The 24,445-nt window shown below is 43.4% G+C and overlaps 1 protein-coding gene across 1 annotated transcript; it reads left to right on the top strand.

Moving 5' to 3' along the window:
- Positions 1 to 12,355: 12,355 nt before the first annotated feature.
- LOC306940295 (extracellular calcium-sensing receptor-like) lies at positions 12,356 to 18,531 on the top strand (the record flags this gene model as incomplete). The annotated part of the gene is made up of 5 exons (XM_079525316.1): positions 12,356 to 12,478; positions 13,747 to 13,809; positions 15,978 to 16,214; positions 17,404 to 17,527; positions 17,618 to 18,531. The coding sequence occupies 5 exons, from the start codon at positions 12,356 to 12,358 to the stop codon at positions 18,529 to 18,531; spliced, it is 1,461 nt and encodes a 486-aa protein (XP_079381442.1).
- Between the last annotated feature and the right edge of the window lie 5,914 nt (positions 18,532 to 24,445).

Raw genomic sequence — 24,445 nt, 5'->3', positions numbered from 1 at the left:
TCTATGTCAGTCGTTCTTCGATTTTTCAAAAATAGCAGACCTACAAGCTCATAGCGCGCCACTCGGTGGCGCGCTATGAGCTTGTAGATCTGCTATTTTTCAATAGCTAAAGGATAGCATAATGCTAACACCAAAAGGGGTTATTAGAGGATAACACTCAGCTAAGGGTTATTAGGAAAACACTCAGCTAAGGGACTAAGTGGGAGTTCTCTGGTTAGTTGAAGATGCCTCAAGGCTTCGCCCTTGTTTTCCCTCAAGCCTTACGCCACCTGCACGTTAACTATAGCTAACAACAACAAAGCCCTCTGACGACGTCGAGATACTCCACTCTGTCGTGTTGTTTTCTGTCTCGTTTTCCCACTGGAAGCTGACGTCTTTCGTGTCAGTTGCATCATGGCTGGCTGGTCCCTCAAGAGTGTAACGGTGGCCACCATGTTTTTTCCCATCGCAGGCATGCAGGTACGGGCCTACACTAGTCCTGGTTAGAGGCATGCAGGTACGGGCCTACACTAGTCCTGGTTAGAGTTCTCATGCAGGTACGGGCCTACACTAGTCCTGGTTAGAGTTCTCATGCAGGTACGGGCCTACACTAGTCCTGGTTAGAGTTCTCATGCAGGTACGGGCCTACACTAGTCCTGGTTAGAGTTCTCATGCAGGTACAGGCCTACACTAGTCCTGGTTAGAGTTCTCATGCAGGTACGGGCCTACACTAGTCCTGGTTAGAGTTCTCATGCAGGTACGGGCCTACACTAGTCCTGGTTAGAGTTCTCATGCAGGTACGGGCCTACACTAGTCCTGGTTAGAGTTCTCATGCAGGTACGGGCCTACACTAGTCCTGGTTAGAGTTCTCATGCAGGTACGGGCCTACACTAGTCCTGGTTAGAGTTCTCATGCAGGTACGGGCCTACACTAGTCCTGGTTAGAGTTCTGCATGCAGGTACGGGCCTACACTAGTCCTGGTTAGAGTTCTCATGCAGGTACAGGCCTACACTAGTCCTAGTTAGAGTTCTCATGCAGGTACGGGCCTACACTAGTCCTGGTTAGAGTTCTCATGCAGGTACGGGCCTACACTAGTCCTGGTTAGAGTTCTGCATGCAGGTACGGGCCTACACTAGTCCTGGTTAGAGTTCTCATGCAGGTACGGGCCTACACTAGTCCTGGTTAGAGTTCTGCATGCAGGTACGGGCCTACACTAGTCCTGGTTAGAGTTCTCATGCAGGTACGGGCCTACACTAGTCCTGGTTAGAGTTCTGCATGCAGGTACGGGCCTGCACTAGTCCTGGTTAGAGTTCTGCATGCAGGTACGGGCCTACACTAGTCCTGGTTAGAGTTCTGCATGCAGGTACGGGCCTGCACTAGTCCTGGTTAGAGTTCTGCATGCAGGTACGGGCCTACACTAGTCCTGGTTAGAGTTAGCAGGTACGGGCCTACACTAGTCCTGGTTAGAGTTCTCAATGGGCCTGAAAATTAACCCATTTCGACCTGATTCCAGATTCTACAAATGTCTTCTAAATCATGACAGTTTTCAGAAAAACTGTATGATTTGCGTCACATTTTCACGATTTAAAAGAAATAGCAGACCTACAGATCTACAAGTGAACTTGTAGATCTGCAATTTTTCAATAGCTAAAGTATAACATTGCTTGAAACACCAAAAAGGGTTCCCGCCCAAAATGGGTTAAGGCCCGGCCCTAACTGGGCCCTAACTGATCAGGCCCGACTAATTAGCATAGATTTTAGGCCCCGACCCGGCCCTAAAACGTTGGGCCGGGCCAGGTCTGTTCAGGTTCGGGCAGAGTTTGAGAACTCTAGTCCTGGTTCGATGCTCAGCGGGCATCGCCATGATGGCTTGTGGCGGACATTTTTGGTCAAAATTCTTTCTTTTTTCCAGGACATTATACAAAATGAGCGGACAATAAGCACATAAACGGCTAGCCTCGAATGACCATAACAACAGGTCTGTAACTCTTATAAACATTGTGTGCACATTTTGTAGCAAAGGCTTCAATATGTGATGGGAGGGGAAGCCCTTTACTTAAAACGTAAAGGCTTTGCTCAAACTTTCCTGCCTTGATCTCCTTTATTGCCCCAAACATGATGACATGTATTATTATTATTGTGTTCAGCGGTGGCCGAACGGTTTGCGGAGCGATCTTGTTATCGGAAGGTCGCCAGTTCGAATCCCCGGACCGGCACGTTAAAATTACCACCGCTGAAGTGCCCTTGAGCAAGGCATTGAACCCCTACCATAAAATGTTCTATGAGCAGAGCCTGGCTGTAAACAAGCAACTCGAGCTTAGTCCATTCACCCTGGGTAAACAAAGAACTTTGCTTTGCTTTGCTTTTTATCCTAGTGTTGATTAATTGCATATGTAGCACCCCAATGGACTCTTGTGTTATCCTTCATCACATTTCTGACTAATGAAGCATTCAATCGATCAAATGCACACTTTGAAATTGTGAGCACAAAACCAACGGGTGAAACAATGACATCAGTGCTACTCAACCTGCGGCCCGCGGGACGCATGCGGACCCTGCTTAATGCGTCTTGCGGCCCGTCACGGTCAAACCGATACAAATATAATGTATTCATTTGTTTTTGGAAATGTGTCTTTTTACTGTGTGTTTATGTTGTGTGGTCTGCTACAAAATACATTTGTAAACCTTTCAAAATAATACTTTTTTTTTTTTGCTTGCGGCCCTTGGACTTTTGGACTTTTGCTGAGTGGCCCCTGAGCCATCTTAAGTTGAGTATAGCCCTGAATTAAGACAACGATGGCTCCGTTTCACCTACAAACGTTAGGCCCTGCCCCTCGATCCTTCTGCCCCCTATACCCAGATGGGTGTTGTGAAAGATTACGCAATGGCATATAGGCCTACGGTGGCACAAGGGGAGGGCACAGCACTGGGTATAAAATGTATGGACTGGACAAAGGGTTTCGGGAAAGGGGGCTATAGTCAGAGGAGAGAACACATACAGTCATGAGGGTTTCTCTAGACACACACCTGTACTTGACCTTGATGTTGTTGTTCTCTTCAGTCTCCGCTTTGTCTTCCTCGCCTAATTCCTCTTCTTGTGAGTTGCAGGCCCAGTTTGATCTCAACCGAATGCACCTGGACGGGGACTTTGTTCTGGGCGGCGTGTTCCCCGTGCACCGCCCCGTCTACCCCGAGTCCGACTTCACCTCCAGGCCACGCCAGCCCACCTGCCGAGGGTGAGTATATCACAGATATAACAGGGCTGTTCACCTCCAGGCCACGCCAGCCCACCTGCCGAGGGTGAGTATATCACAGATATAACAGGGCTGTTCACCTCCAGGCCACGCCAGCCCACCTGCCGAGGGTGAGTATATCACAGATATAACAGGGCTGTTCACCTCCAGGCCACGCCAGCCCACCTGCCGAGGGTGAGTATATCACAGATATAACAGGGCTGTCACGGTTACACATTTAAAAGTTGACCATTAATATTGTCACGCTAATAATAGTTTTTTTTAAGTCTGTTTGTCACGTAATCAAAAATGCACAGGGCAGATATGACAAATAACAAAAAAATACAAAGACATTACTGACATATTCATTAATCTTATACCATTAAAATGGAATATCTACATTTCTATTTTTACAAGCTTACAACGTGTCTCTCACAAAGTCACACGTTGTTAGCTTGTATATCTGCTATTTCAGCATTTGTTTTTAATGTTTAAGCAGATTAGATGATGATGTAATATTTGTGACAGGCCTAATCACAAATGTTGTTTGTGTGCTGTTTTTGGATGATTGGGCTTCTATTTACACTTTGGGGGTTAAATAAACCCTGTCTTGGGTTTAAAATGTCATATTGTGTGTTTTGCATGTATAACATACAAACATGGTAAGTGGTAAATGGTGCATTTATATAGCGCCTTTACCAAAGGCTCTTTACATAGATTGTGCATTACATTCACCCACACATTCACACATTCACACACCGATGGCAGAGGAAACCATGCAAGGCACCAACCAGCACATCGGGAGCAATTAGGGGTTCAGGGTCTTGCTCAAGGACACTTCGACACCAACTCTGGGGGAGCCCACAGGGTTCGAACTGGCAACCTTGTGGTTACCATCCAGCCACTCTACCCCTGAGCCACCGCCGAAGTGGCCAAAACTAAATAAGTTTTACTACTAGTACCCGTACACAAGATGTAACTATGAAGCACAACCTTGAACCTTGAAGTGGCATTATTTTCAGACACTGAAAAGCAAGCTTATGCTGTTTCTGAATGATTAGGCTGTACTACTGGCCTCCACTGAATCACAATCCATTTTATTGATTAGGCTGTACTACTGGCCTCCACTGAATCACAATCCATTGTATTGATTAGGCTGTACTACTGGCCTCCACTGAATCACAATCCATTTTATTGATTAGGCTGTACTACTGGCCTCCACTGAATCACAATCCATTGTATTGATTAGGCTGTACTACTGGCCTCCACTGAATCACAATCCATTTTATTGATTAGGCTGTACTACTGGCCTCCACTGAATCACAATCCATTGTATTGATTAGGCTGTACTACTGGCCTCCACTGAATCACAATCCATTTTATTGATTAGGCTGTACTACTGGCCTCCACTGAATCACAATCCATTGTATTGATTAGGCTGTACTACTGGCCTCCACTGAATCACAATCCATTTTATTGATTAGGCTGTACTACTGGCCTCCACTGAATCACAATCCATTGTATTGATTAGGCTGTACTACTGGCCTCCACTGAATCACAATCCATTGTATTGATTAGGCTGTACTACTGGCCTCCACTGAATCACAATCCATTGTATTGATTAGGCTGTACTACTGGCCTCCACTGAATCACAATCCATTTTATTGATTAGGCTGTACTACTGGCCTCCACTGAATCACAATCCATTTTATTGATTAGGCTGTACTACTGGCCTCCACTGAATCACAATCCATTGTATTGATTAGGCTGTACTACTGGCCTCCACTGAATCACAATCCATTGTATTGATTAGGCTGTACTACTGGCCTCCACTGAATCACAATCCATTGTATTGATTAGGCTGTACTACTGGCCTCCACTGAATCACAATCCATTGTATTGATTAGGCTGTACTACTGGCCTCCACTGAATCACAATCCATTTTATTGATTAGGCTGTACTACTGGCCTCCACTGAATCACAATCCATTTTATTGATTAGGCTGTACTACTGGCCTCCACTGAATCACAATCCATTTTATTGTCACTTCCGTAAGGCAACACATTCGGCATATACAGTACTGTATGTGGGAGCAACATATTGTTCACTCCGTAACTCATGTTGCATGTTGTCATATTTAAAAACAACACACACATTAAAAAGAGGCAAAGGCATTCAAAACATGAAAAGGAGAGAGAAAGCAGCACTAAAATAAGTGGGAAAGGTGCTAATGCATTCAATGTGCAATACTGTATAGACTATTGGTGCTTTTAGAGGTGATAGGATTAGTTTATTAAATTTATGTTGTATATTTCTAAAAGAAAAAATTAAAAATAAACAGTAACATGTTGGTTCAGTTAGTGTTCTATAGGGTTTTCAACCAGTGGTCCGGGGATGGAGAGTTATTGGTAACCAAATGGACCCTTAGAGATCTTTAACTCTTGACAGTGTAAAGACACTTCACACTGCCAAAAGTTCAATTATTGTTAAACATCTGAATTACTTAATTTATGAACACCGCATGGAATTGTGGACAAAATCTTATCCAATGATAACAAAATATTCAAAGTTTTGGGTCTGAGAGGTTAAAAATGTCATCAAACGGTGGTCTGTGGCTCAAATGTCAAATAAATAATGGGACCTTGATATGAAAAGGGTTGAAAAAAAAACACTGTTTAGGTTGGATTAGTTATGTTGTATTATTACTAAAATAAAATAAAAATAAACGATAAACATTTTTTGTGTGTTATTTGTACAGGTTTGAAACCAAGTGGTTCCGGTTCGTCCAGACCATGGCCTTCGTCGTCACGGAGGTCAACAGAGACGCCAGCCTGCTGCCCAACGTGACCCTGGGCTACAGCCTGTACGACAGCTGTCCCGTGTTCGGTGCGTCCCGCGCCGCTCTGTCCCTGGTGGGGCGAGAGAAGAGCTTTACGCTGCAGCCGGCGCCGCAGGGCTCCTGCGTGGGCTCCCCTCCCGTGCTGGGGCTCGTGGGCGCCGCAGGCTCCACGGGCTCCATCTCCATCTCTAGGATATTAGGTTTGTACAGAGTGCCCCAGGTAAGTTTCCTATAGCATGTATACTGTATTTACACCTTATAAGTTGGTGTTGATTTTTGACAGCATATTTTGAATAAAATGTAATTTAGTCGTTTTAGTCATTTGAAAAGTTTGAGTTTGGATCTAGTGTCAGTCGACGAAATATCGTAGAATTTTAGTAGACTAAATGTAGGTTGATTTGGTCGATCAACCTAGGTTGATTTGGTCGATTAAAACGTATTTTGGCGGGCCATGATTTCACTTCATGAGGAATAATGTAGTAGTATTTCTACTCTTAGGCCCTCATTTATCAACGCGGTGTACACACCCAAATTTGGGCAAATATTGTACTTTTACTCCAGTACAATTATTTGAACTTTAGTTACTAGTTATTTTGTAGATTTTGAATATTATAATCATAAATTAACCACATGAGCCCATTATATACATTTCAGCCATTTTGAAAATAGCCGATCTGCAAGCTCACAATGTGACTGTGAGCTTGTAGATCTGCTATTTTCAAAAGATGTTAAAACATTTGAAAACTTGAAATGGGACATTCTGCGTAACGAGTAGCCTATACTTTTACTGTTGGTACTCTAAGTACATTTTGAAGCCACTACTTTTGTACTTTTACTCAACTACATTTTAAATTCTAGACTTCCAGTACTTGTAACGGAGGATTTATATATTGCAGTATTAATACTTTTACTTAAGTACAAAAATATGAGTAGTTACAAATCCGTATCGCCCTTAAAAATGCTGCTAAATTATATAGATGCACTTTACACCTTTGTACTTCCTTGTGTATGCCTATGTATGTTTTTAATGCTTTGTTTCCTAATGTAAGTGTAAATGTATTGTTTGCTTGTTTTGTTTGTGGGGACTGCGGAGGAATATTAGCATTTTTGCTAAATCCGCTGTGTTTACATTGCATTTATGTAATGTCCATTAATATGCATTGTCCCGTCTAAGTAACCAAATATAGAAAGAAGGTACTTCTTCCACCAGTGCAGATGTATTGTGTGTTTTGCAGATCAGCTTCGCCGCCACCTGCTCCTGTCTGAGCGACCGCACTCAGTTCCCTTCATTCTTCAGGACTGTGCCAAGTGATACCTTCAGGGTAAACATCTACTACTGACCAGAGCCTTAGATATAGACAGAGTTACGCAAACTGCGTTCACTTCATGGGGCTTCAGTCCAATGGAGGCTCTCCTACATAGACTTCTATTGAGAATGGGGACAACCAACTGGGACAAGTCCTGGACCGGAAGTAGGCAGAAATGCATTGGACTCAGGGCAACAGCCCAGCTTTAATGATCTTAAATCCCTTTATTTTAGATTGTTTTGTAGTAATAGTACAACATAAACATTAAAGAGACTTTAGTTGTTACTGTACAATACTTTAAAACAGTTGTCATGTTGCACACATGCTTAAAATATTTACGCCGCCCTCGTTGAAAACAATGTATTTCCAACTCCAGCTTGTCTCAGTTCAGGCTGCATGAACCGCTCGGTTTCTGCCCCCTCAATATCGTAACGCTTCTATTAGATGGCTGCTACTGACACAAGATAATATGTTGGTATACTACTGTATCAAGATAAAAGATATAATCAATTATTTTGAAAAAATATAGAATAATAATTAAATACTGTGTTTAATAATCAATCCCTATTTTGGGTTTGTCATTATCCAGTCAAAAGTATTATACCGTAATGGCAAACAATTCAAAACAGATCTGTAATGTTCACTGTTCTCGCACGGCACCGCTGTATAAGTATACAAGTATACCAGCTGTATAAGTGTCTAAGTATGGTGCACTTGTAGATCTGCTATATTTCTGGAAAGATAGACAAATCAAAACAAAATGATAAATAAAGAATTAGCAACACAATCTAGTGAAGGTAGAGATAGATACTGTATTGATCCCTGAGGGGAAATTCAGAATGATCGCATATAGCTCATATAGTTAAAGATATCACAACAATAAGTGTGGGGGGCGGTGCAGAAATTGAGAGAAGACTTATAAAACAATATATTATGAATAAGCATAAAAAATGTGACCTTCTTCCACCACCACCACTTCGTTAAAGCTGCTATAAGCAATAATATGTCAACATTTTAATGACCTTTTTATTTTCTAAAGAATTTAGTCTCTGTGACACCTCTAGGGGCCACAATCTGCATTCAAAGATGTTCCTAGACATTGGTCGAAAAAAACTCGGTCGCAATGACTAACCAATCAGGAAGCAGACAGGCAAATCGACCAATGACAAAGCTTCTAGGAAAATCTTTGAATGTGGACCCTATAGATGTGTTAACGAGACAATTTTTTTAGGGAGTGTTCTACCCATTGCTGGCTGTCTGAATAATACAAAAATAAAAAATAAAAAGATTATTAAAATTTGGACATATTATTGCTTATAGCAGCTTTAATTATTTTTACCCGACCAGGTGCGAGCCATCCTCCAGATCATCAAGCGCTTCGTGTGGACGTGGATAGGACTGCTGTTCATGGACAACGACGCGGGCCGCAACACGGCCCGGGCCTTCCGGACGGACCTGGCCCGCTCCGGCCTGGGCTGCCTGGCCTACGACCAGCTGCTGCCCTACGAGGTGGAGCGCTACGACCCCGTGGAGCTGCGCAGGATCGTCACCGTCATGAAGGAGTCCACGGCCCGCGTGGTGGTCGTGTTCGCCTACGCCTTCAGCATGATCAACCTCATGAAGGAGGTTAGCTCTCCGTTTGTACTAACGTCATATCTACGTCATATCTACTCTGATGAAGGCTGGATAGCCCAAACGTTTATCCTCTGTTCAAAATGCAAGAATAAATATTTTGAACTGCAGTCTTGGTGTGTGCGACCCACTACGGTTATTTATTTAACGTCATATCTATAGAGGGTATGCGCATGCATAAAGGGAATGGCAGATCGAGTAGCAGATCGAGTGGCAAATCGAGTGGCAAAGTGAATGTAATGTTGTTTAAAGTCATTTAATGCAATCAAACAGGACTTTTCTGTTTGGATGTACGGGCTATGAAGGCCAGAAAGTAGTTTACCTCTACACGCTTCAGCTCCGAGAAGAGGTCACGTGTCAGGAGGATATCCCGCCATCGGTATAGAACGGGGGTTGAGCCGTCGCGAAAAAACTTTTTTCCCAGTATCGTTTCCAAAAAGTAAAGGCATCAGAACCGAGGTATAACAAACTGAAGATAAGCACATAAATATTTAAGTCAGGTTTAAGTCAGGTTAAGAGCGGGTGTTTGTTGGCCTGGGCCGTGGCTCAGCGGTCCAGGCACCTTGGCCGGTAGCCCAAGCCTGGCAGTGTGCTGCGGGTTCGACTCCCGATCCCGACAGCCTTTACTGCATGTCACTCCCCCATCTCTCTCCCCCATTTCCTGTCAGCCTACTGTCTGTCCCTCTATAAAAAATATAAAATAAAGGCGAAAGCCACAAAAAGAAAAATAAAAGAGCGGGTGTTAGTCAGCCAGTACCAAGTTTTCCCCCAATGCAATCGTACGGAACGTGGAAGCAGTGCTGCACATGCGGGTTGACTGGACTAAACGTTTTATTGTCTCCACCAGGCCGAAGGCATGGGGAGAGAGTATGTTTTGTTGTCTCCACCAGGCCGAAGGCATGGGGAGAGAGTATGTTTTGTTGTCTCCACCAGGCCGAAGGCATGGGGAGAGAGTATGTTTTATTGTCTCCACCAGGCCGAAGGCATGGGGAGAGAGTATGTTTTATTGTCTCCACCAGGCCGAAGGCATGGGGAGAGAGTATGTTTTATTGTCTCCACCAGGCCGAAGGCATGGGGAGAGAGTATGTTTTATTGTCTCCACCAGGCCGAAGGCATGGGGAGAGAGTATGTTTTATTGTCTCCACCAGGCCGAAGGCATGGGGAGAGAGTATGTTTTATTGTCTCCACCAGGCCGAAGGCATGGGGAGAGAGTATGTTTTATTGTCTCCACCAGGCCGAAGGCATGGGGAGAGAGTATGTTTTATTGTCTCCACCAGGCCGAAGGCATGGGGAGAGAGTATGTTTTATTGTCTCCACCAGGCCGAAGGCATGGGGAGAGAGTATGTTTTATTGTCTCCACCAGGCCGAAGGCATGGGGAGAGAGTATGTTTTGTTGTCTCCACCAGGCCGAAGGCATGGGGAGAGAGTATGTTTTATTGTCTCCACCAGGCCGAAGGCATGGGGAGAGAGTATGTTTTATTGTCTCCACCAGGCCGAAGGCATGGGGAGAGAGTATGTTTTGCACTCCGTCCGTGTGTGTGTGTGTGTGTGTGTGTGTGTGTGTGTGTGTGTGTGTGTGTGTGTGTGTGTGTGTGTGTGTGTGTCCTTCCTTCCTTCCTTCCTTCCTTCCTTCCTTCCGTCCGTTACCAGCTAATCTCCGCCACCGTTGGCCCGATCCATGCCAAACTTTGCACACACACTCCCTGGATGCCAACGATGAACCTCTGCCCCAAATATTCTTCAACGGCCTGTTATAGCGCCACCATGAGGCCGATTTAGGCGAAACACATTTCTGTAGATTACTTGTACACATTTTATCCATACATCACACAATTCGGTATACACTATCTCCATAGTCATGTGATCAACACGGATCTACACCATTTCCCATCTTCCATCCTGATTGGCTAAGATTGGCTTCCAAAGCTCACATGATTGGTCCGTTTTGAACAAAATGCCACAAATCACAAACACAGTGAGCAATTTCCATGAAATTATACACGCACATTTCCACTAGGCCGAGGACGACATGCCACTCATTTTCTTCCAAATCAGCCTCATGGTGGCGCTATAACAGGCCAATTCCTGTTTTTAGCTATAACTGCATCGATCTGTATACAACCTATGTATGCGCACTCCCTAGAGGCCATGGAAAAACATTGTCCCTGCATCCCTCCACATCTGCCGGTTATAGCACCACCATGAGGCCGATTTCTGCAAAACACAGTGCTTATGTTAGTCGCACAGATTTCATCCAAATCTCACGCAAATCGGTAGGCCTACACATGATCTCTGTAGTCATGTGATCAAGACGAGTCTGTTGGATTTCTCAGATTCTACACTGATTGGCTAAGATTGCCTTCCAAAGTTTTCAGGAGTGGCCCGTTTCGTTCAAAATGCTGCACATGTCCTGCTCATCCAGAATTCTATCCTCAGAGATGATATGAGTGCCTGGTTTACCCGTTGAGTTTGCAAACCAGATCACTGATCTGGTTTGCAAAAAACAAACAAACAAAAAAACATGTTTATATCAAATATCCCAAACGTTTTGCCAAACACCTCACACAATCCTCCTGGTGGAGACCTGTGCCCAGAAGGGCACCTTTTTGAGTGGTGCAACCACTCCAACGAACAGCAATGTCCGTGTTAACCTATGTTTGTGTGTGACTATGAGCACGAGTACCAATGAATACCAGTAGGGGCACTGTTGTGCCAGAAACAGAGAGATAGTGCTGCACTGTTGTAGCCTGGTTAATAAACCAGACCGAATCAGCCGTTGGCAAAAAAAAGTTGCCTACCAGCGGATTAGGGTCTGGCGAGGCTCAGTAGCACGCCTCTTTCCTACAGCAGAGAACAGGTCGGACCAATCGGGACACGGTATGCAATATAGGCGGGCTTTGGTACAGTGACGTTCAATGCTTGAGACCTTTGACTGACAGTAGCTCTGACCAATTGCGTCAAAGAGAAAATGTTCCCCGGGAAATGAAATCCAAGTGGAGCCATCCCAGACTGATATACCGCGACAGTGTTGTGTGATATTAGTCTGGCTTATTAGCCAGGCTAGCACTGTTGCCTGCTAATGAGAGAGAGGGAGAGAGAGAGAGAGGTGGGGAGAGGGGAGTTGCACCACTCGGTTCACACGGGTGTGATTTTCTAGTTTAAGCCTGATTTAAGCAGTTGTTTCACCTCCTGACTTAAAATGTTATATATAATGTGAGTAAGTTTATCATCGGTATCTCGGTTCTGATATAGCTTTACTTAAAGTTTACGCCGTCCAACAGGTGGTGAGGCAGAACGTGAGCAGTCTTCAGTGGATCGCCAGTGAGTGGTGGACCACCTCCCCCACCCTGCAGAGGCCTGGCTTCATGCCTTACCTCCGAGGAACCCTGAGCCTGGCGTTCCACCACGGAGACATACCGGGCTTCAAGGACTTCCTGGCACAAACACACCCCGACAACCATCCCGACTACAGGCACCAAAACAACATGGTATAATGCTGCACTGTTGAGTTTGTCCGCAAATTTTGATTTCGTTTTCTTTTTGTCGTAGTCTGTTGAGAAAAACTAAAGTTTTAGTCATATTTTAGTCATCTGAAATGTTTTAGTTTCAGTGTAGTTATAGTCGACTAAATCTACAGTTGATTTTGACGTGCAAACGTGTTTTGGCGGTGCCTTGATGGCGTCGTAATGCCTGATTTATACACATGCTGAAAGTAGCAGTTGTTTTATTTTAAAACAGCATGTTTCAAACATTACGTTTGATTTCCATTTCTGCTAAGCCGTGCTACTTATGAGTACTACAACTTACGTATGCTAATAACTGTAATTATGCACCGTTATAAGCAGATTACAATGACCTTTATAACTATGTCATTATGAACGCATGAATTCACAGTATCATTTCTGCAGAAGACACACGATATTGTGAATTAACGCCACCAGGAGGTTTTACCAGCCAGGCTTGCTAACTCAGGGGTTCTCAACCCGTGGGTCGCGACCCCTCGGGGGGTCGCCAAATTATTTTAGGGGGTCCCCAAATTATTTTCAAAAAATATATATATATATATATATATATATATTTTCACGATTTTTCAAAAATAGCAGACCTACAAGCTCGTAGCGCGCCACTCGGTGGCGCGCTATGAGCTTGTAGATCTGCTATTTTTCAATAGCTAAATTATAACAATGCTTAAAACACCAAAAGGGGTTCCCGCCCAAAATGGTTTAAGGTTATTGTAGCAGTCAATTTATATTGGGGGTCGGGAAGGGGCGGGGCGGGGGTCCCGAGACATTGCCAAAGCATTTCCGGGGGTCCCCGGCCAAAAACGTTGAGAACCCCTGTGCTAACTAACCAGCTCAGTGGCCTTGTGGTTAGAGTGTCCGCCCTGAGACTGGGAGGTCGGGGTTCAATCCCCGGCCGGGTCATACCAAAGACTCTAAAAAATGGGACCCAGTGCCTCCCTGCTTGACACTCAGCATCAAGGGTTGGATTGGGGGTAAGTCCCTGCCATACTAGCGTCATGTCCAGGGGGTGTACCTGTACATCAAGCTGCCTCACGCTACAAAAACAGGAGATAGGCTCCTGCCCTATATGGGCCTCATGGCTCGGCAAGACTACTTATGCTAACTGCTTCGTTTTGATTATTTTAATAAAGCATTATGCATATTTAAGATATTATAGAGTGAATTACAGATGATAATGCATGATGAGTATGTGTATGTATGTGTGATGAGTATGTGTTTACAATGCATTATAGACGTGGGATGTGGACGGCAACATTGGCAAGTGTTACCATATTTCATTGATCGTGTTTCTTCAGGTGAGGCAGTTTTGGGAGCACACTTTTCAGTGTAAATTTGCGCCCCTTCCGCCCGAGTGGGTGGACGCTGGTGGAAGGGTGTGTACTGGACAAGAGGACCTGGCGGCGGCAGACACCAGCCTCCTGGATATGTCTGACCTCAGGGTCGAGTACAGTGTGTACAAGGCTGTGTACGCTCTGGCCCACGCCCTCCATGACATGCTGCAGTGTGTCCCAGGAAGAGGGCCTTTCCCTGGGCACAGCTGTGCCACTCTGCAGACCATACAGCCATGGCAGGTGGGATATATGACTTCACGGTTTTCACAGCTTTTTCAAACCATGTGTTTTTTTTTTGTCGACCAAAACTAAGACGAAAAATGTTCGTCGACTGCCTTTTTTCACTGACGAAAACTAAATGGAAACTAAATGAAAACTAAGCTATGATGACTATAACACTGAGACTAAATGTATTGACAATTTCGTCAACAGATAAAAAACTAGACTAAAATGTTAGGAAGGGACTAGTGGACAAGAGATCCAGTATACACTGACACCACGGCGCGTAAACAGCGCCTCAAACTGTGACTCCGCCCACAAACGGGGGAAGTTGTGATTTTCGCTCGTTCACTGCAATGCAATTTGCGGCATTTTCAAAACAATATTGAGCAGAGTAGCGATTATCAAACGTATTTGCAATGCCATATGTTGAAAGATCTGTTGCCCGTGGACAAGGCACGCTACCTCCGCAAGTTAGATAGCATCGGCATAGATGTTTGTCCGTATGTGATTAAGGATTGGACCAAGTTGCATTGGCAGCCAGTGATGTTTTTGGGCGTTCCTGACTTCCTGTCTAGTGTGGTGTCAGTGTATAAGTGATTTTACACTTGGTTGTATGCTGAAAAATAGCAGATCTACAAGCACACAACGCGTCGCAAGCTTGTAGATCGGCTGTTTTCAGCAAGTGTAAAATCAGTCATTACGACGGCAATCAAAAATACATTTTAGTCCACTAAATCTTATGACATAATGATATTTAGTCAACTAAAACTAGACTAGTTGGCATTACCAGGCATGAAAAACGCGCGTGCGTGCGTTTTGGCATTTCCAGGCATGAAAAACGCGCGCACGCGCGTTTTTCATGCCTGGAAATGCCAAAACGCACACCTGGAAATGCCAAAACGCGCGTGCGCGCGTTTTGGCATTTCCAGGCATGAAAAACGTGCATGCGAGCGGTTTGGCATTTCCAGCCATGAAAAACATGCATTTAGTCAACTAAAACTAGACTATTAGGGGCACGGTGGCACAGTCGGTAGTGCTGTCGCCTCACAGCTAGAAGGTCCTGGGTTCGATTCCCGCTCGGGACACTGTGGGCGCTGGCGGTGTGTTTCCTCCTCCGTGTCATCAGTGCCCATACCCGAGGCGGGGTTGGCGAAAGGGCCTTTCTGTGTGGAGTTTGCATGTTCTCCCCGTGTCCCCTAGGGTAGGGGTTCTCAACCCGTGGGTCGCGACCCCTCGGGGTCTGAATGGCTGTAAAGTGGAAATGAAGAGTTTACATATAGTACACATAGTACATGCATACACCTTCCCTAATGATTTATATCTGGTTTCAGTATTTATTTATGGTGTATTCTCTCTATTATTAAGGTTATTGTAGCAGTCAATTTATATTGGGGGTCGGGAGGGGGCGGGGCGGGGGCCCCCATACATTGCCAAAGCATTTCCGGGGGTCCCCGGCCAAAAACGTTGAGAACCCCTGCCCTAGGGTAGGTACCCTCACAAAAAACATGCAGAAATCCTGGTCTCTAAACTATGCCTCCCCCTGGCCAGCCGGGGCGCCTGATGGAGGGGAAAGGAACTGGTTGGAATAACGTGTTCCTTCCACGCGCTACGTCCAACCAGGGAAACTCCCCCCTGTCAGGTGTAAAGGAGCGACTTGGACACTCAGGCATGAAGGAAGCATGAGTTCAAGTCCGTTGCTCTCCCCAGGTTGGCGGAGGGTGTGTAGAGCCCAGGATCACATTAGATAATTGACACAGGGGTGAAAAATGGGTTACAAAAATCGTGGGATAAAAAAATATATATATCTAAATTTGCTGCCAAAAACAACACTATTTAAAACGATGTATTACTTGTGTCTCCCTATTTATTTATGTATTTATCCATATTTGTTTTCCAACCACCATTGCTAGCTTTTGTATTACCTGGAAAAGGTCAACTTCACCACATCGTTTGGCGAAGGCGTGTCATTCGATGAGAACGGCGATCCTCCACCCATCTATGATGTCATGAGCTGGGCGTGGCTCCCTGGGGGAAGCGCAAAGCTCAACTACGTGGGCGTGGTCAAGAGAACGGCCTCTGGAGACGAAGAACTCACCCTCGACGAAGAAGAAGAAGACGGGATCTTCTGGAACTCTGAATCCAAAAAGGTCTCTATAAGACTTAAAGCTTTCTGAAATAGCAAAATGTTGAGCTCATGAAGTGAATAGGTGTCTCTCCGCCTGCCTGAACGGCCGGAGGCCAGACGACCGAAGACAATACAATACAATACAATACAATACAATACAATACAATACAATACAATACAATACAATACAACCATACTTTCAACCATAATTTCTATCAGGGATACACACAATGGTTACCAGTCTTTAAGGTGGTTGTGTTCCATTTGATATCCTTCTGCTATCACAGCAGCTCACGAGTCTTGCTGTGTGTGTGCACGTTGTTGTATTGCTGTGTGTGTGCACGTTGTTGTATTGCTGTGTGTGTGCACGTTGTTGTACTGCTGTGTGTGTGTGTGTGTGCACGTTGTTGTATTGCTGTGTGTGTGCACGTTGTTGTATTGCTGTGTGTGTGCACGTTGTTGTATTGCTGTGTGTGTGCACGTTGTTGTATTGCTGTGTGTGTGCACGTTGTTGTATTGCTGTGTGTGTGCACGTTGTTGTATTGCTGTGTGTGTGCACGTTGTTGTATTGCTGTGTGTGTGCACGTTGTTGTATTGCTGTGTGTGTGCACGTTGTTGTACTGCTGTGTGTGTGTGTGTGTGCACGTTGTTGTATTGCTGTGTGTGTGCACGTTGTTGTATTGCTGTGTGTGTGCACGTTGTTGTATTGCTGTGTGTGTGCACGTTGTTGTATTGCTGTGTGTGTGCACGTTGTTGTATTGCTGTGTGTGTGCACGTTGTTGTATTGCTGTGTGTGTGCACGTTGTTGTATTGCTGTGTGTGTGTGCACGTTGTTGTATTGCTGTGTGTGTGCACGTTGTTGTATTGCTGTGTGTGCACGTTGTTGTATACTTACTTCGCCCAGCAGATATACTGTATGGGAGGTTTTTTTTTGTCATTAGTCAACTCTCCTTGGGTGATTGAAATCTGTGGGAAGCATGTGTCTCTGATATCTTGGTACAGTTGAGTTGACAGACGATTAGGAACTGTAGCTCAGTTTCCACTTCAGTGGAAACAGCCATGTGATCAAGATGTATCAGTCAGATTGTTCAGATTCCATTTCAATTGACTATATGTCCAAAGCCCCATACCGTAGGCAACCCAGCCTGGTTGGAAGAGACCTTTTCTTTAGTTCAGACTGAAACTGATCATTGTCACGTTCCTCCGTGTAGCCTCCTCGGTCGGTGTGCAGTGACAGCTGTTCTCCTGGAACCCGCCTGGCCAGAAGGAAAGGAGAACCTGTCTGCTGCTTTGACTGCATTACTTGCTCTGAGGGAGAGATCAGCAATGAGACTGGTAGGTGAACATTGTGTAGAAATGTTACAGTATAGGTTATCTTGAGGACGACACTGTTGTCTGTCCCTTTAATCTTGTCCTCTTTGTCAGACTCTACAGAGTGCATCATTTGTCCAGAGGACTTCTGGTCCAATCCCCAGCATGACCACTGTGTCCCTAAAGTCACAGAGTTCCTCTCCTACCACGAGGCCCTGGGTATCTCCTTGACAACCATGTCACTGCTAGGCACACTTATCTGTGCCACTGTCCTGGGAATCTTCATCTATTATCGAAACACACCCATGGTGCGCGCCAACAACTCAGAACTCAGCTTCCAACTTTTGCTTTCACTCAAACTCTGTTTCTTGTGTTCACTTCTGTTCATTGGCCGTCCCAGGGTCTGGACTTGTCAGCTGAGACATGCAGCATTTGGGATCAGCTTTGTGTTGTGTGTCTCGTGTATCCTGGTAAAGACTATGGTGGTGTTGGCTGTGTTCAAGGCCTCAAAGCCTGGGGGTGCAGACATCATGAAGTGGTTTGGGCCTATGCAGCAGAGAGGAACAGTCCTGGTTCTTACTTCCATCCAGGCAATAATCTGCATAGCCTGGCTTGTGTCTGCCTCACCAACTCCTCATAAAAACACTCAATACCACAGTGATAAGATTGTCTATGAGTGTGAAGTGGGATCAATAGTTGGTTTTGGAGTGTTGTTAGGTTACATTGGTTTACTGGCACTCCTCAGCTTCCTCCTAGCATTCATGGCACGGAATCTTCCAGACAACTTCAACGAAGCAAAGTTAATCACGTTCAGCATGTTGATCTTCTGTGCCGTGTGGATAGCCTTCATCCCTGCATATATCAGCTCTCCAGGCAAATATGCAGATGTAGTGGAGGTATTCGCTATCTTAGCGTCTAGTTTTGGCATTCTGGTGGCACTGTTTGGACCAAAGTGTTATATCATCGTGCTGAGACCTGAAAGGAACACTAAGAAGTCCATCATGGGTCGAGGGACCCCTAAGACATAGCAACATGAAACAGGGTTTGGTTTTAGAGAACTAACATTTTAAGGTCTTTGGGTTTTTGCTCCCTCTTGGTCTTCTGTGTTATGCGATTGTCTTCCCTTCATTAGTACATGATGACACAACGCTAAGGTTGGTGGAATAGCAGACCTACAAGCTCGTAGCGCGGCACCGAGTGCCGCGCTACGAGCTTGTAGGTCTGCTATTTTTGAAAAATCTTGAAAATGTCGCGCAAATCTTTGAATGTATATTCTTTCACAGCGAACGTTTCTAACTCAACTATTTGCTTCTGAGGGGTTCCTGGAACAACATATTTTCACATGGGGGTCGGTGGCCAATTTACATATCATTTTTGGGATCCTTGACATGAAATATTGAGCACCACCGATATAGAAACATTTCAGAAAACTGGCAGCCTAAATGAGGCCTAAATGGGTTAAAACAATCAGATAGGACTTTTATGTTTGGACGTACTGTATGGGTCTATCAAGGCCAACAGGTTGTTTATGTTGCTACTCAGTAGGCGTTCCCGCATAACCTCCAGGTAAGATGATGACAGGCGCATAGCCTCTATAACACATTAAAGGAGAATTCCATGCTAGAAGGCTTTCTTACCTTTATTTGTAGTTGTTACGTTCCCACCAAAGAGGTCCAGGTGTTATTTTGTGCAAAAGCTCCTTATTGGCTATTTCCCCTACCATAAGCCCTAAATGAATTACATTGAATAGAATGGGACTATGGGGTGTTATGCTAATTCGCTTTTTTCCATCGCTCAAAAACATTTTTTTTTATATATCCTCTCTTCATAATGTAAATAATATCCCAAGCGGCACACTTTACTACTTATTTCGATGGAAATAAGTGAATTAGCACAACAGCCCAGGAGTTTTTGCACAAAAAAAACACCTGGACCTCTTAGGTGGGGACGTAACGACTACAAAGAAAGGTAAAAAAAAAAGCCTACTAGCATGGAATTCTCCTTTAATTGAATCCACATAGAATCAAACTTACACCAGGATATGATATAGTATATTCACCATTACTACTAAAGAACCATTTTATTGGTTAGTGTTTAGTGTTCCTCATGTGGTTTTAGAGAACCCTATTTTTGGCCAAATGTATTTGAGGAACCAGAAATGGTTCTTCATGGTGCACATTTAACCACTTTTAAACCCTAGCATCCCGATGTTGGACATGTCTGAATAGGCCGACATTCGCAGAAAATAGCCGATCTACAAGCTGCACGTTATAATGGTTTGGTGTAGAGGGGAAAAGAAGTGGACCAATAATACAGAGCCCTAGGGAGCCCCCACGTTATAATGGTTTGGTGTAGAGGGGGAAGGAAGTGGACCAATAATATAGAGCCCCAGGGAGCCCCCACGTTATAATGGTTTGGTGTAGAGGGAAAGGAAGTGGACCAATAATATAGAGCCCTAGGGAGCCCCCACGTTATAATGGTTTGGTGTAGAGGGGGAAGGAAGTGGACCAATAATATAGAGCCCTAGGGAGCCCCCACGTTATAATGGTTTGGTGTAGAGGGGAAAGGAAGTGGACCAATAATATAGAGCCCTAGGGAGCCCCCACGTTATAATGGTTTGGTGTAGAGGGGAAAGGAAGTGGACCAATAATATAGAGCCCTAGGCGAGCCCCCACGTTATAATGGTTTGGTGTAGAGGGGGAAGGAAGGGGACCAATAATATAGAGCCCTAGGGAGCCCCCACGTTATAATGGTTTGGTGTAGAGGGGAAAGGAAGTGGACCAATAATATAGAGCCCTAGGGAGCCCCCACGTTATAATGGTTTGGTGTAGAGGGGAAAGGAAGTGGACCAATAATATAGAGCCCTAGGGAGCCCCCACGTTATAATGGTTTGGTGTAGAGGGGAAAGGAAGTGGACCAATGATATAGAGCTCTAGGGAGCCCCCACGTTATAATGGTTTGGTGTAGAGGGAAAGGAAGTGGACCAATGATATAGAGCTCTAGGGAGCCCCCACGTTATAATGGTTTGGTGTAGAGGGGATAGGAAGTGGAACAATAATATAGAGCCCTAGGGAGCCCCCACGTTATAATGGTTTGGTGTAGAGGGGAAAGGAAGTGGACCAATAATATAGAGCACTAGGGGGCCCCCACGTTATAATGGTTTGGTGTAGAGGGGAAAGGAAGTGGACCAATAATATAGAGCCCTAGGGGGCCCCCACGTTATAATGGTTTGGTGTAGAGGGGAAAGGAAGTGGACCAATAATATAGAGCCCTAGGGGGACTAAATGTTATTATAATAATATAGAGCCCTAGGGGGACTAAATGTTATTATAATAATATAGAGCCCTAGGGGGACTAAATGTTATTATAATAATATAGAGCCCTAGGGGGACTAAATGTTATTATAATAATATAGAGCCCTAGGGGGACTAAATGTTATTATAATAATATAGAGCCCTAGGGGGACTAAATGTTATTATAATAATATAGAGCCCTAGGGGGACTAAATGTTATTATAATAATATAGAGCCCTAGGGGGACTAAATGTTATTATAATAATATAGAGCTCTAGGGGGACTAAATGTTATTATAATAATATAGAGCCCTAGGGGGACTAAATGTTATTATAATAATATAGAGCTCTAGGGGGACTAAATGTTATTTAGTAATATAGAGCTCTAGGGGGACTAAATGTTATTTAGTAATATAGAGCCCTAGGGGGACTAAATGTTATTTAGTAATATAGAGCCCTAGGGGGACTAAATGTTATTTAGTAATATAGAGCTCTAGGGGGACTAAATGTTATTTAGTAATATAGAGCCCTAGGGGGACTAAATGTTATTTAGTAATATAGAGCCCTAGGGGGACTAAATGTTATTTAGTAATATAGAGCCCTAGGGGGACTAAATGTTATTTAGTAATATAGAGCTCTAGGGGGACTAAATGTTATTTAGTAATATAGAGCCCTAGGGGGACTAAATGTTATTTAGTAATATAGAGCTCTAGGGGGACTAAATGTTATTTAGTAATATAGAGCTCTAGGGGGACTAAATGTCATTTAGTAATATAGAGCTCTAGGGGGACTAAATGTTATTTAGTAATATAGAGCTCTAGGGGGACTAAATGTTATTATAATAATATAGAGCCCTAGGGGGACTAAATGTCATTTAGTAATATAGAGCCCTAGGGGGACTAAATGTTATTTAGTAATATAGAGCTCTAGGGGGACTAAATGTTATTTAGTAATATAGAGCCCTAGGGGGACTAAATGTCATTTAGTAATATAGAGCCCTAGGGGGACTAAATGTTATTTAGTAATATAGAGCTCTAGGGGGACTAAATGTTATTTAGTAATATAGAGCCCTAGGGGGACTAAATGTTATTATAATAATATAGAGCCCTAGGGGGACTAAATGTTATTTAGTAATATAGAGCTCTAGGGGGACTAAATGTTATTTAGTAATATAGAGCTCTAGGGGGACTAAATGTTATTTAGTAATATAGAGCCCTAGGGGGACTAAATGTTATTTAGTAATATAGAGCTCTAGGGGGACTAAATGTTATTTAGTAATATAGAGCTCTAGGGGGACTAAATGTTATTTAGTAATATAGAGCCCTAGGGGGACTAAATGTTATTATAATAATATAGAGCTCTAGGGGGACTAAATGTTATTTAGTAATATAGAGCTCTAGGGGGACTAAATGTTATTTAGTAATATAGAGCTCTAGGGGGACTAAATGTTATTTAGTAATATAGAGCTCTAGGGGGACTAAATGTTATTTAGTAATATAGAGCCCTAGGGGGACTAAATGTTATTTAGTAATATAGAGCTCTAGGGGGACTAAATGTTATTTAGTAATATAGAGCTCTAGGGGGACTAAATGTTATTTAGTAATATAGAGCCCTAGGGGGACTAAATGTCATTTAGTAATATAGAGCCCTAGGGGGACTAAATGTTATTTAGTAATATAGAGCTCTAGGGGGACTAAATGTTATTTAGTAATATAGAGCCCTAGGGGGACTAAATGTTATTATAATAATATAGAGCCCTAGGGGGACTAAATGTTATTTAGTAATATAGAGCTCTAGGGGGACTAAATGTTATTTAGTAATATAGAGCTCTAGGGGGACTAAATGTTATTTAGTAATATAGAGCCCTAGGGGGACTAAATGTCATTTAGTAATATAGAGCCCTAGGGGGACTAAATGTTATTTAGTAATATAGAGCTCTAGGGGGACTAAATGTTATTTAGTAATATAGAGCCCTAGGGGGACTAAATGTTATTTAGTAATATAGAGCTCTAGGGGGACTAAATGTTATTTAGTAATATAGAGCTCTAGGGGGACTAAATGTCATTTAGTAATATAGAGCCCTAGGGGGACTAAATGTTATTTAGTAATATAGAGCTCTAGGGGGACTAAATGTTATTTAGTAATATAGAGCCCTAGGGGGACTAAATGTTATTTAGTAATATAGAGCTCTAGGGGGACTAAATGTCATTTAGTAATATAGAGCCCTAGGGGGACTAAATGTTATTTAGTAATATAGAGCCCTAGGGGGACTAAATGTTATTTAGTAAAAAAGTATTTAGATCAGTCGTTCCCAAACCTTTTAGCCCTTCATTTTAGTTCATGAAATTACAGGACATTTTTAATTTTAATTAATTCATTAATTCATTCATTCATGTATTTATTTGTGCATGCTTTTTTTTGGGGAACGTTTTTTGAAAATGTTTTTAAATAATATTAATTAAAAACAAAATGTAGGCTAGCTAACAGAATAATGACGGGACCCATAAAAGGCTCTGTGACACCACAGATGGGTCCCAACCCACTGTTTATCACTCTGAAGAACCAGTTTATAATGATAATGATAATGCTAATGAATTTATTTATATAGCACATTTTCTAGATGAAGTCACAAAGTGCTTAACATCAAAGATCAATCCATGCAATAGCCGACGTAAAAATACAAAACATACATAATAATACAATAATGACAGTTAGGAAAAGGCTTTAAGATAAAGGTGGGTTTTCAGCAGAGTTTTAAATGTTCATAGGTTTCATAAGTTCATAGGTTTTTGAGGGGCGATATCCCCTCCTATGTCCAGCTTTAGGTGTTTGTGTAACCCACATTTTGTCCTAACACAAACATTAAATGCCGTTGACAATGAATGGACAGTTTTGAGTGTTTGTGTAAACACAAACATTGACGACGAAGGCGAGGACGCAAATTGGCCTATGATGATAAGAGCTTCTCTCACTTCACACGGGTGTGATTGTTTTTAATATATTTAATATATAGCTTTGTTCCAGTCGGCACCTTTAGTTGTGTGTAGTCGACTGTACAAATAGACTATATTTACAGTTGAGTTTTAACCCATTCTGGGCGGGAACCCCTTTTGGTGTTAGCATTATGTTATGCTTTAGCTATTGAAAAATAGCAGATCTACAGGCTCATAGCGCGCCACCGAGTGGCGCGCTATGAGCTTGTAGATCTGCTATTTTTGAAAAATCGAAGAACGACTGACATACTGTAGAAACATAGCTTTTTCAGAAAACTGTCAGGATTTAGAAGACATTTTTAGAATCTGATCTCAGGCCTAAATGGGTTCATATGCTGTAGAATCAGGAATGCCAAGGTTTAGAAAGCTCCCTTCATTATGACACAAATGTGAGCAAGGAAGGAGCTAAAGGGAAGAAAATAGAAGGAAAGATAGTTAGTATATATAAGAACATAAATATCTTTACTGTCAACATTAAAGCATTTTAATTTTAACCTCAAGTTGTCGTGTTCTTTAACACCATGTAATAAAACTGACCGTGTCCATTTGTGTTGTCAGTGTTTCACTTTGACGCACACGCACACACACACACACACACACACACACACACACACACACACACACACACACACTTTGAATAACCTACTAAGGTTCTTT

Source organism: Electrona antarctica (genome assembly GCF_951216825.1).
Source record: "Electrona antarctica genome assembly, chromosome: 16".
NCBI lineage: Eukaryota > Metazoa > Chordata > Actinopteri > Myctophiformes > Myctophidae > Electrona > Electrona antarctica.
This window is presented reverse-complemented; position numbering and strand designations above follow the sequence as displayed.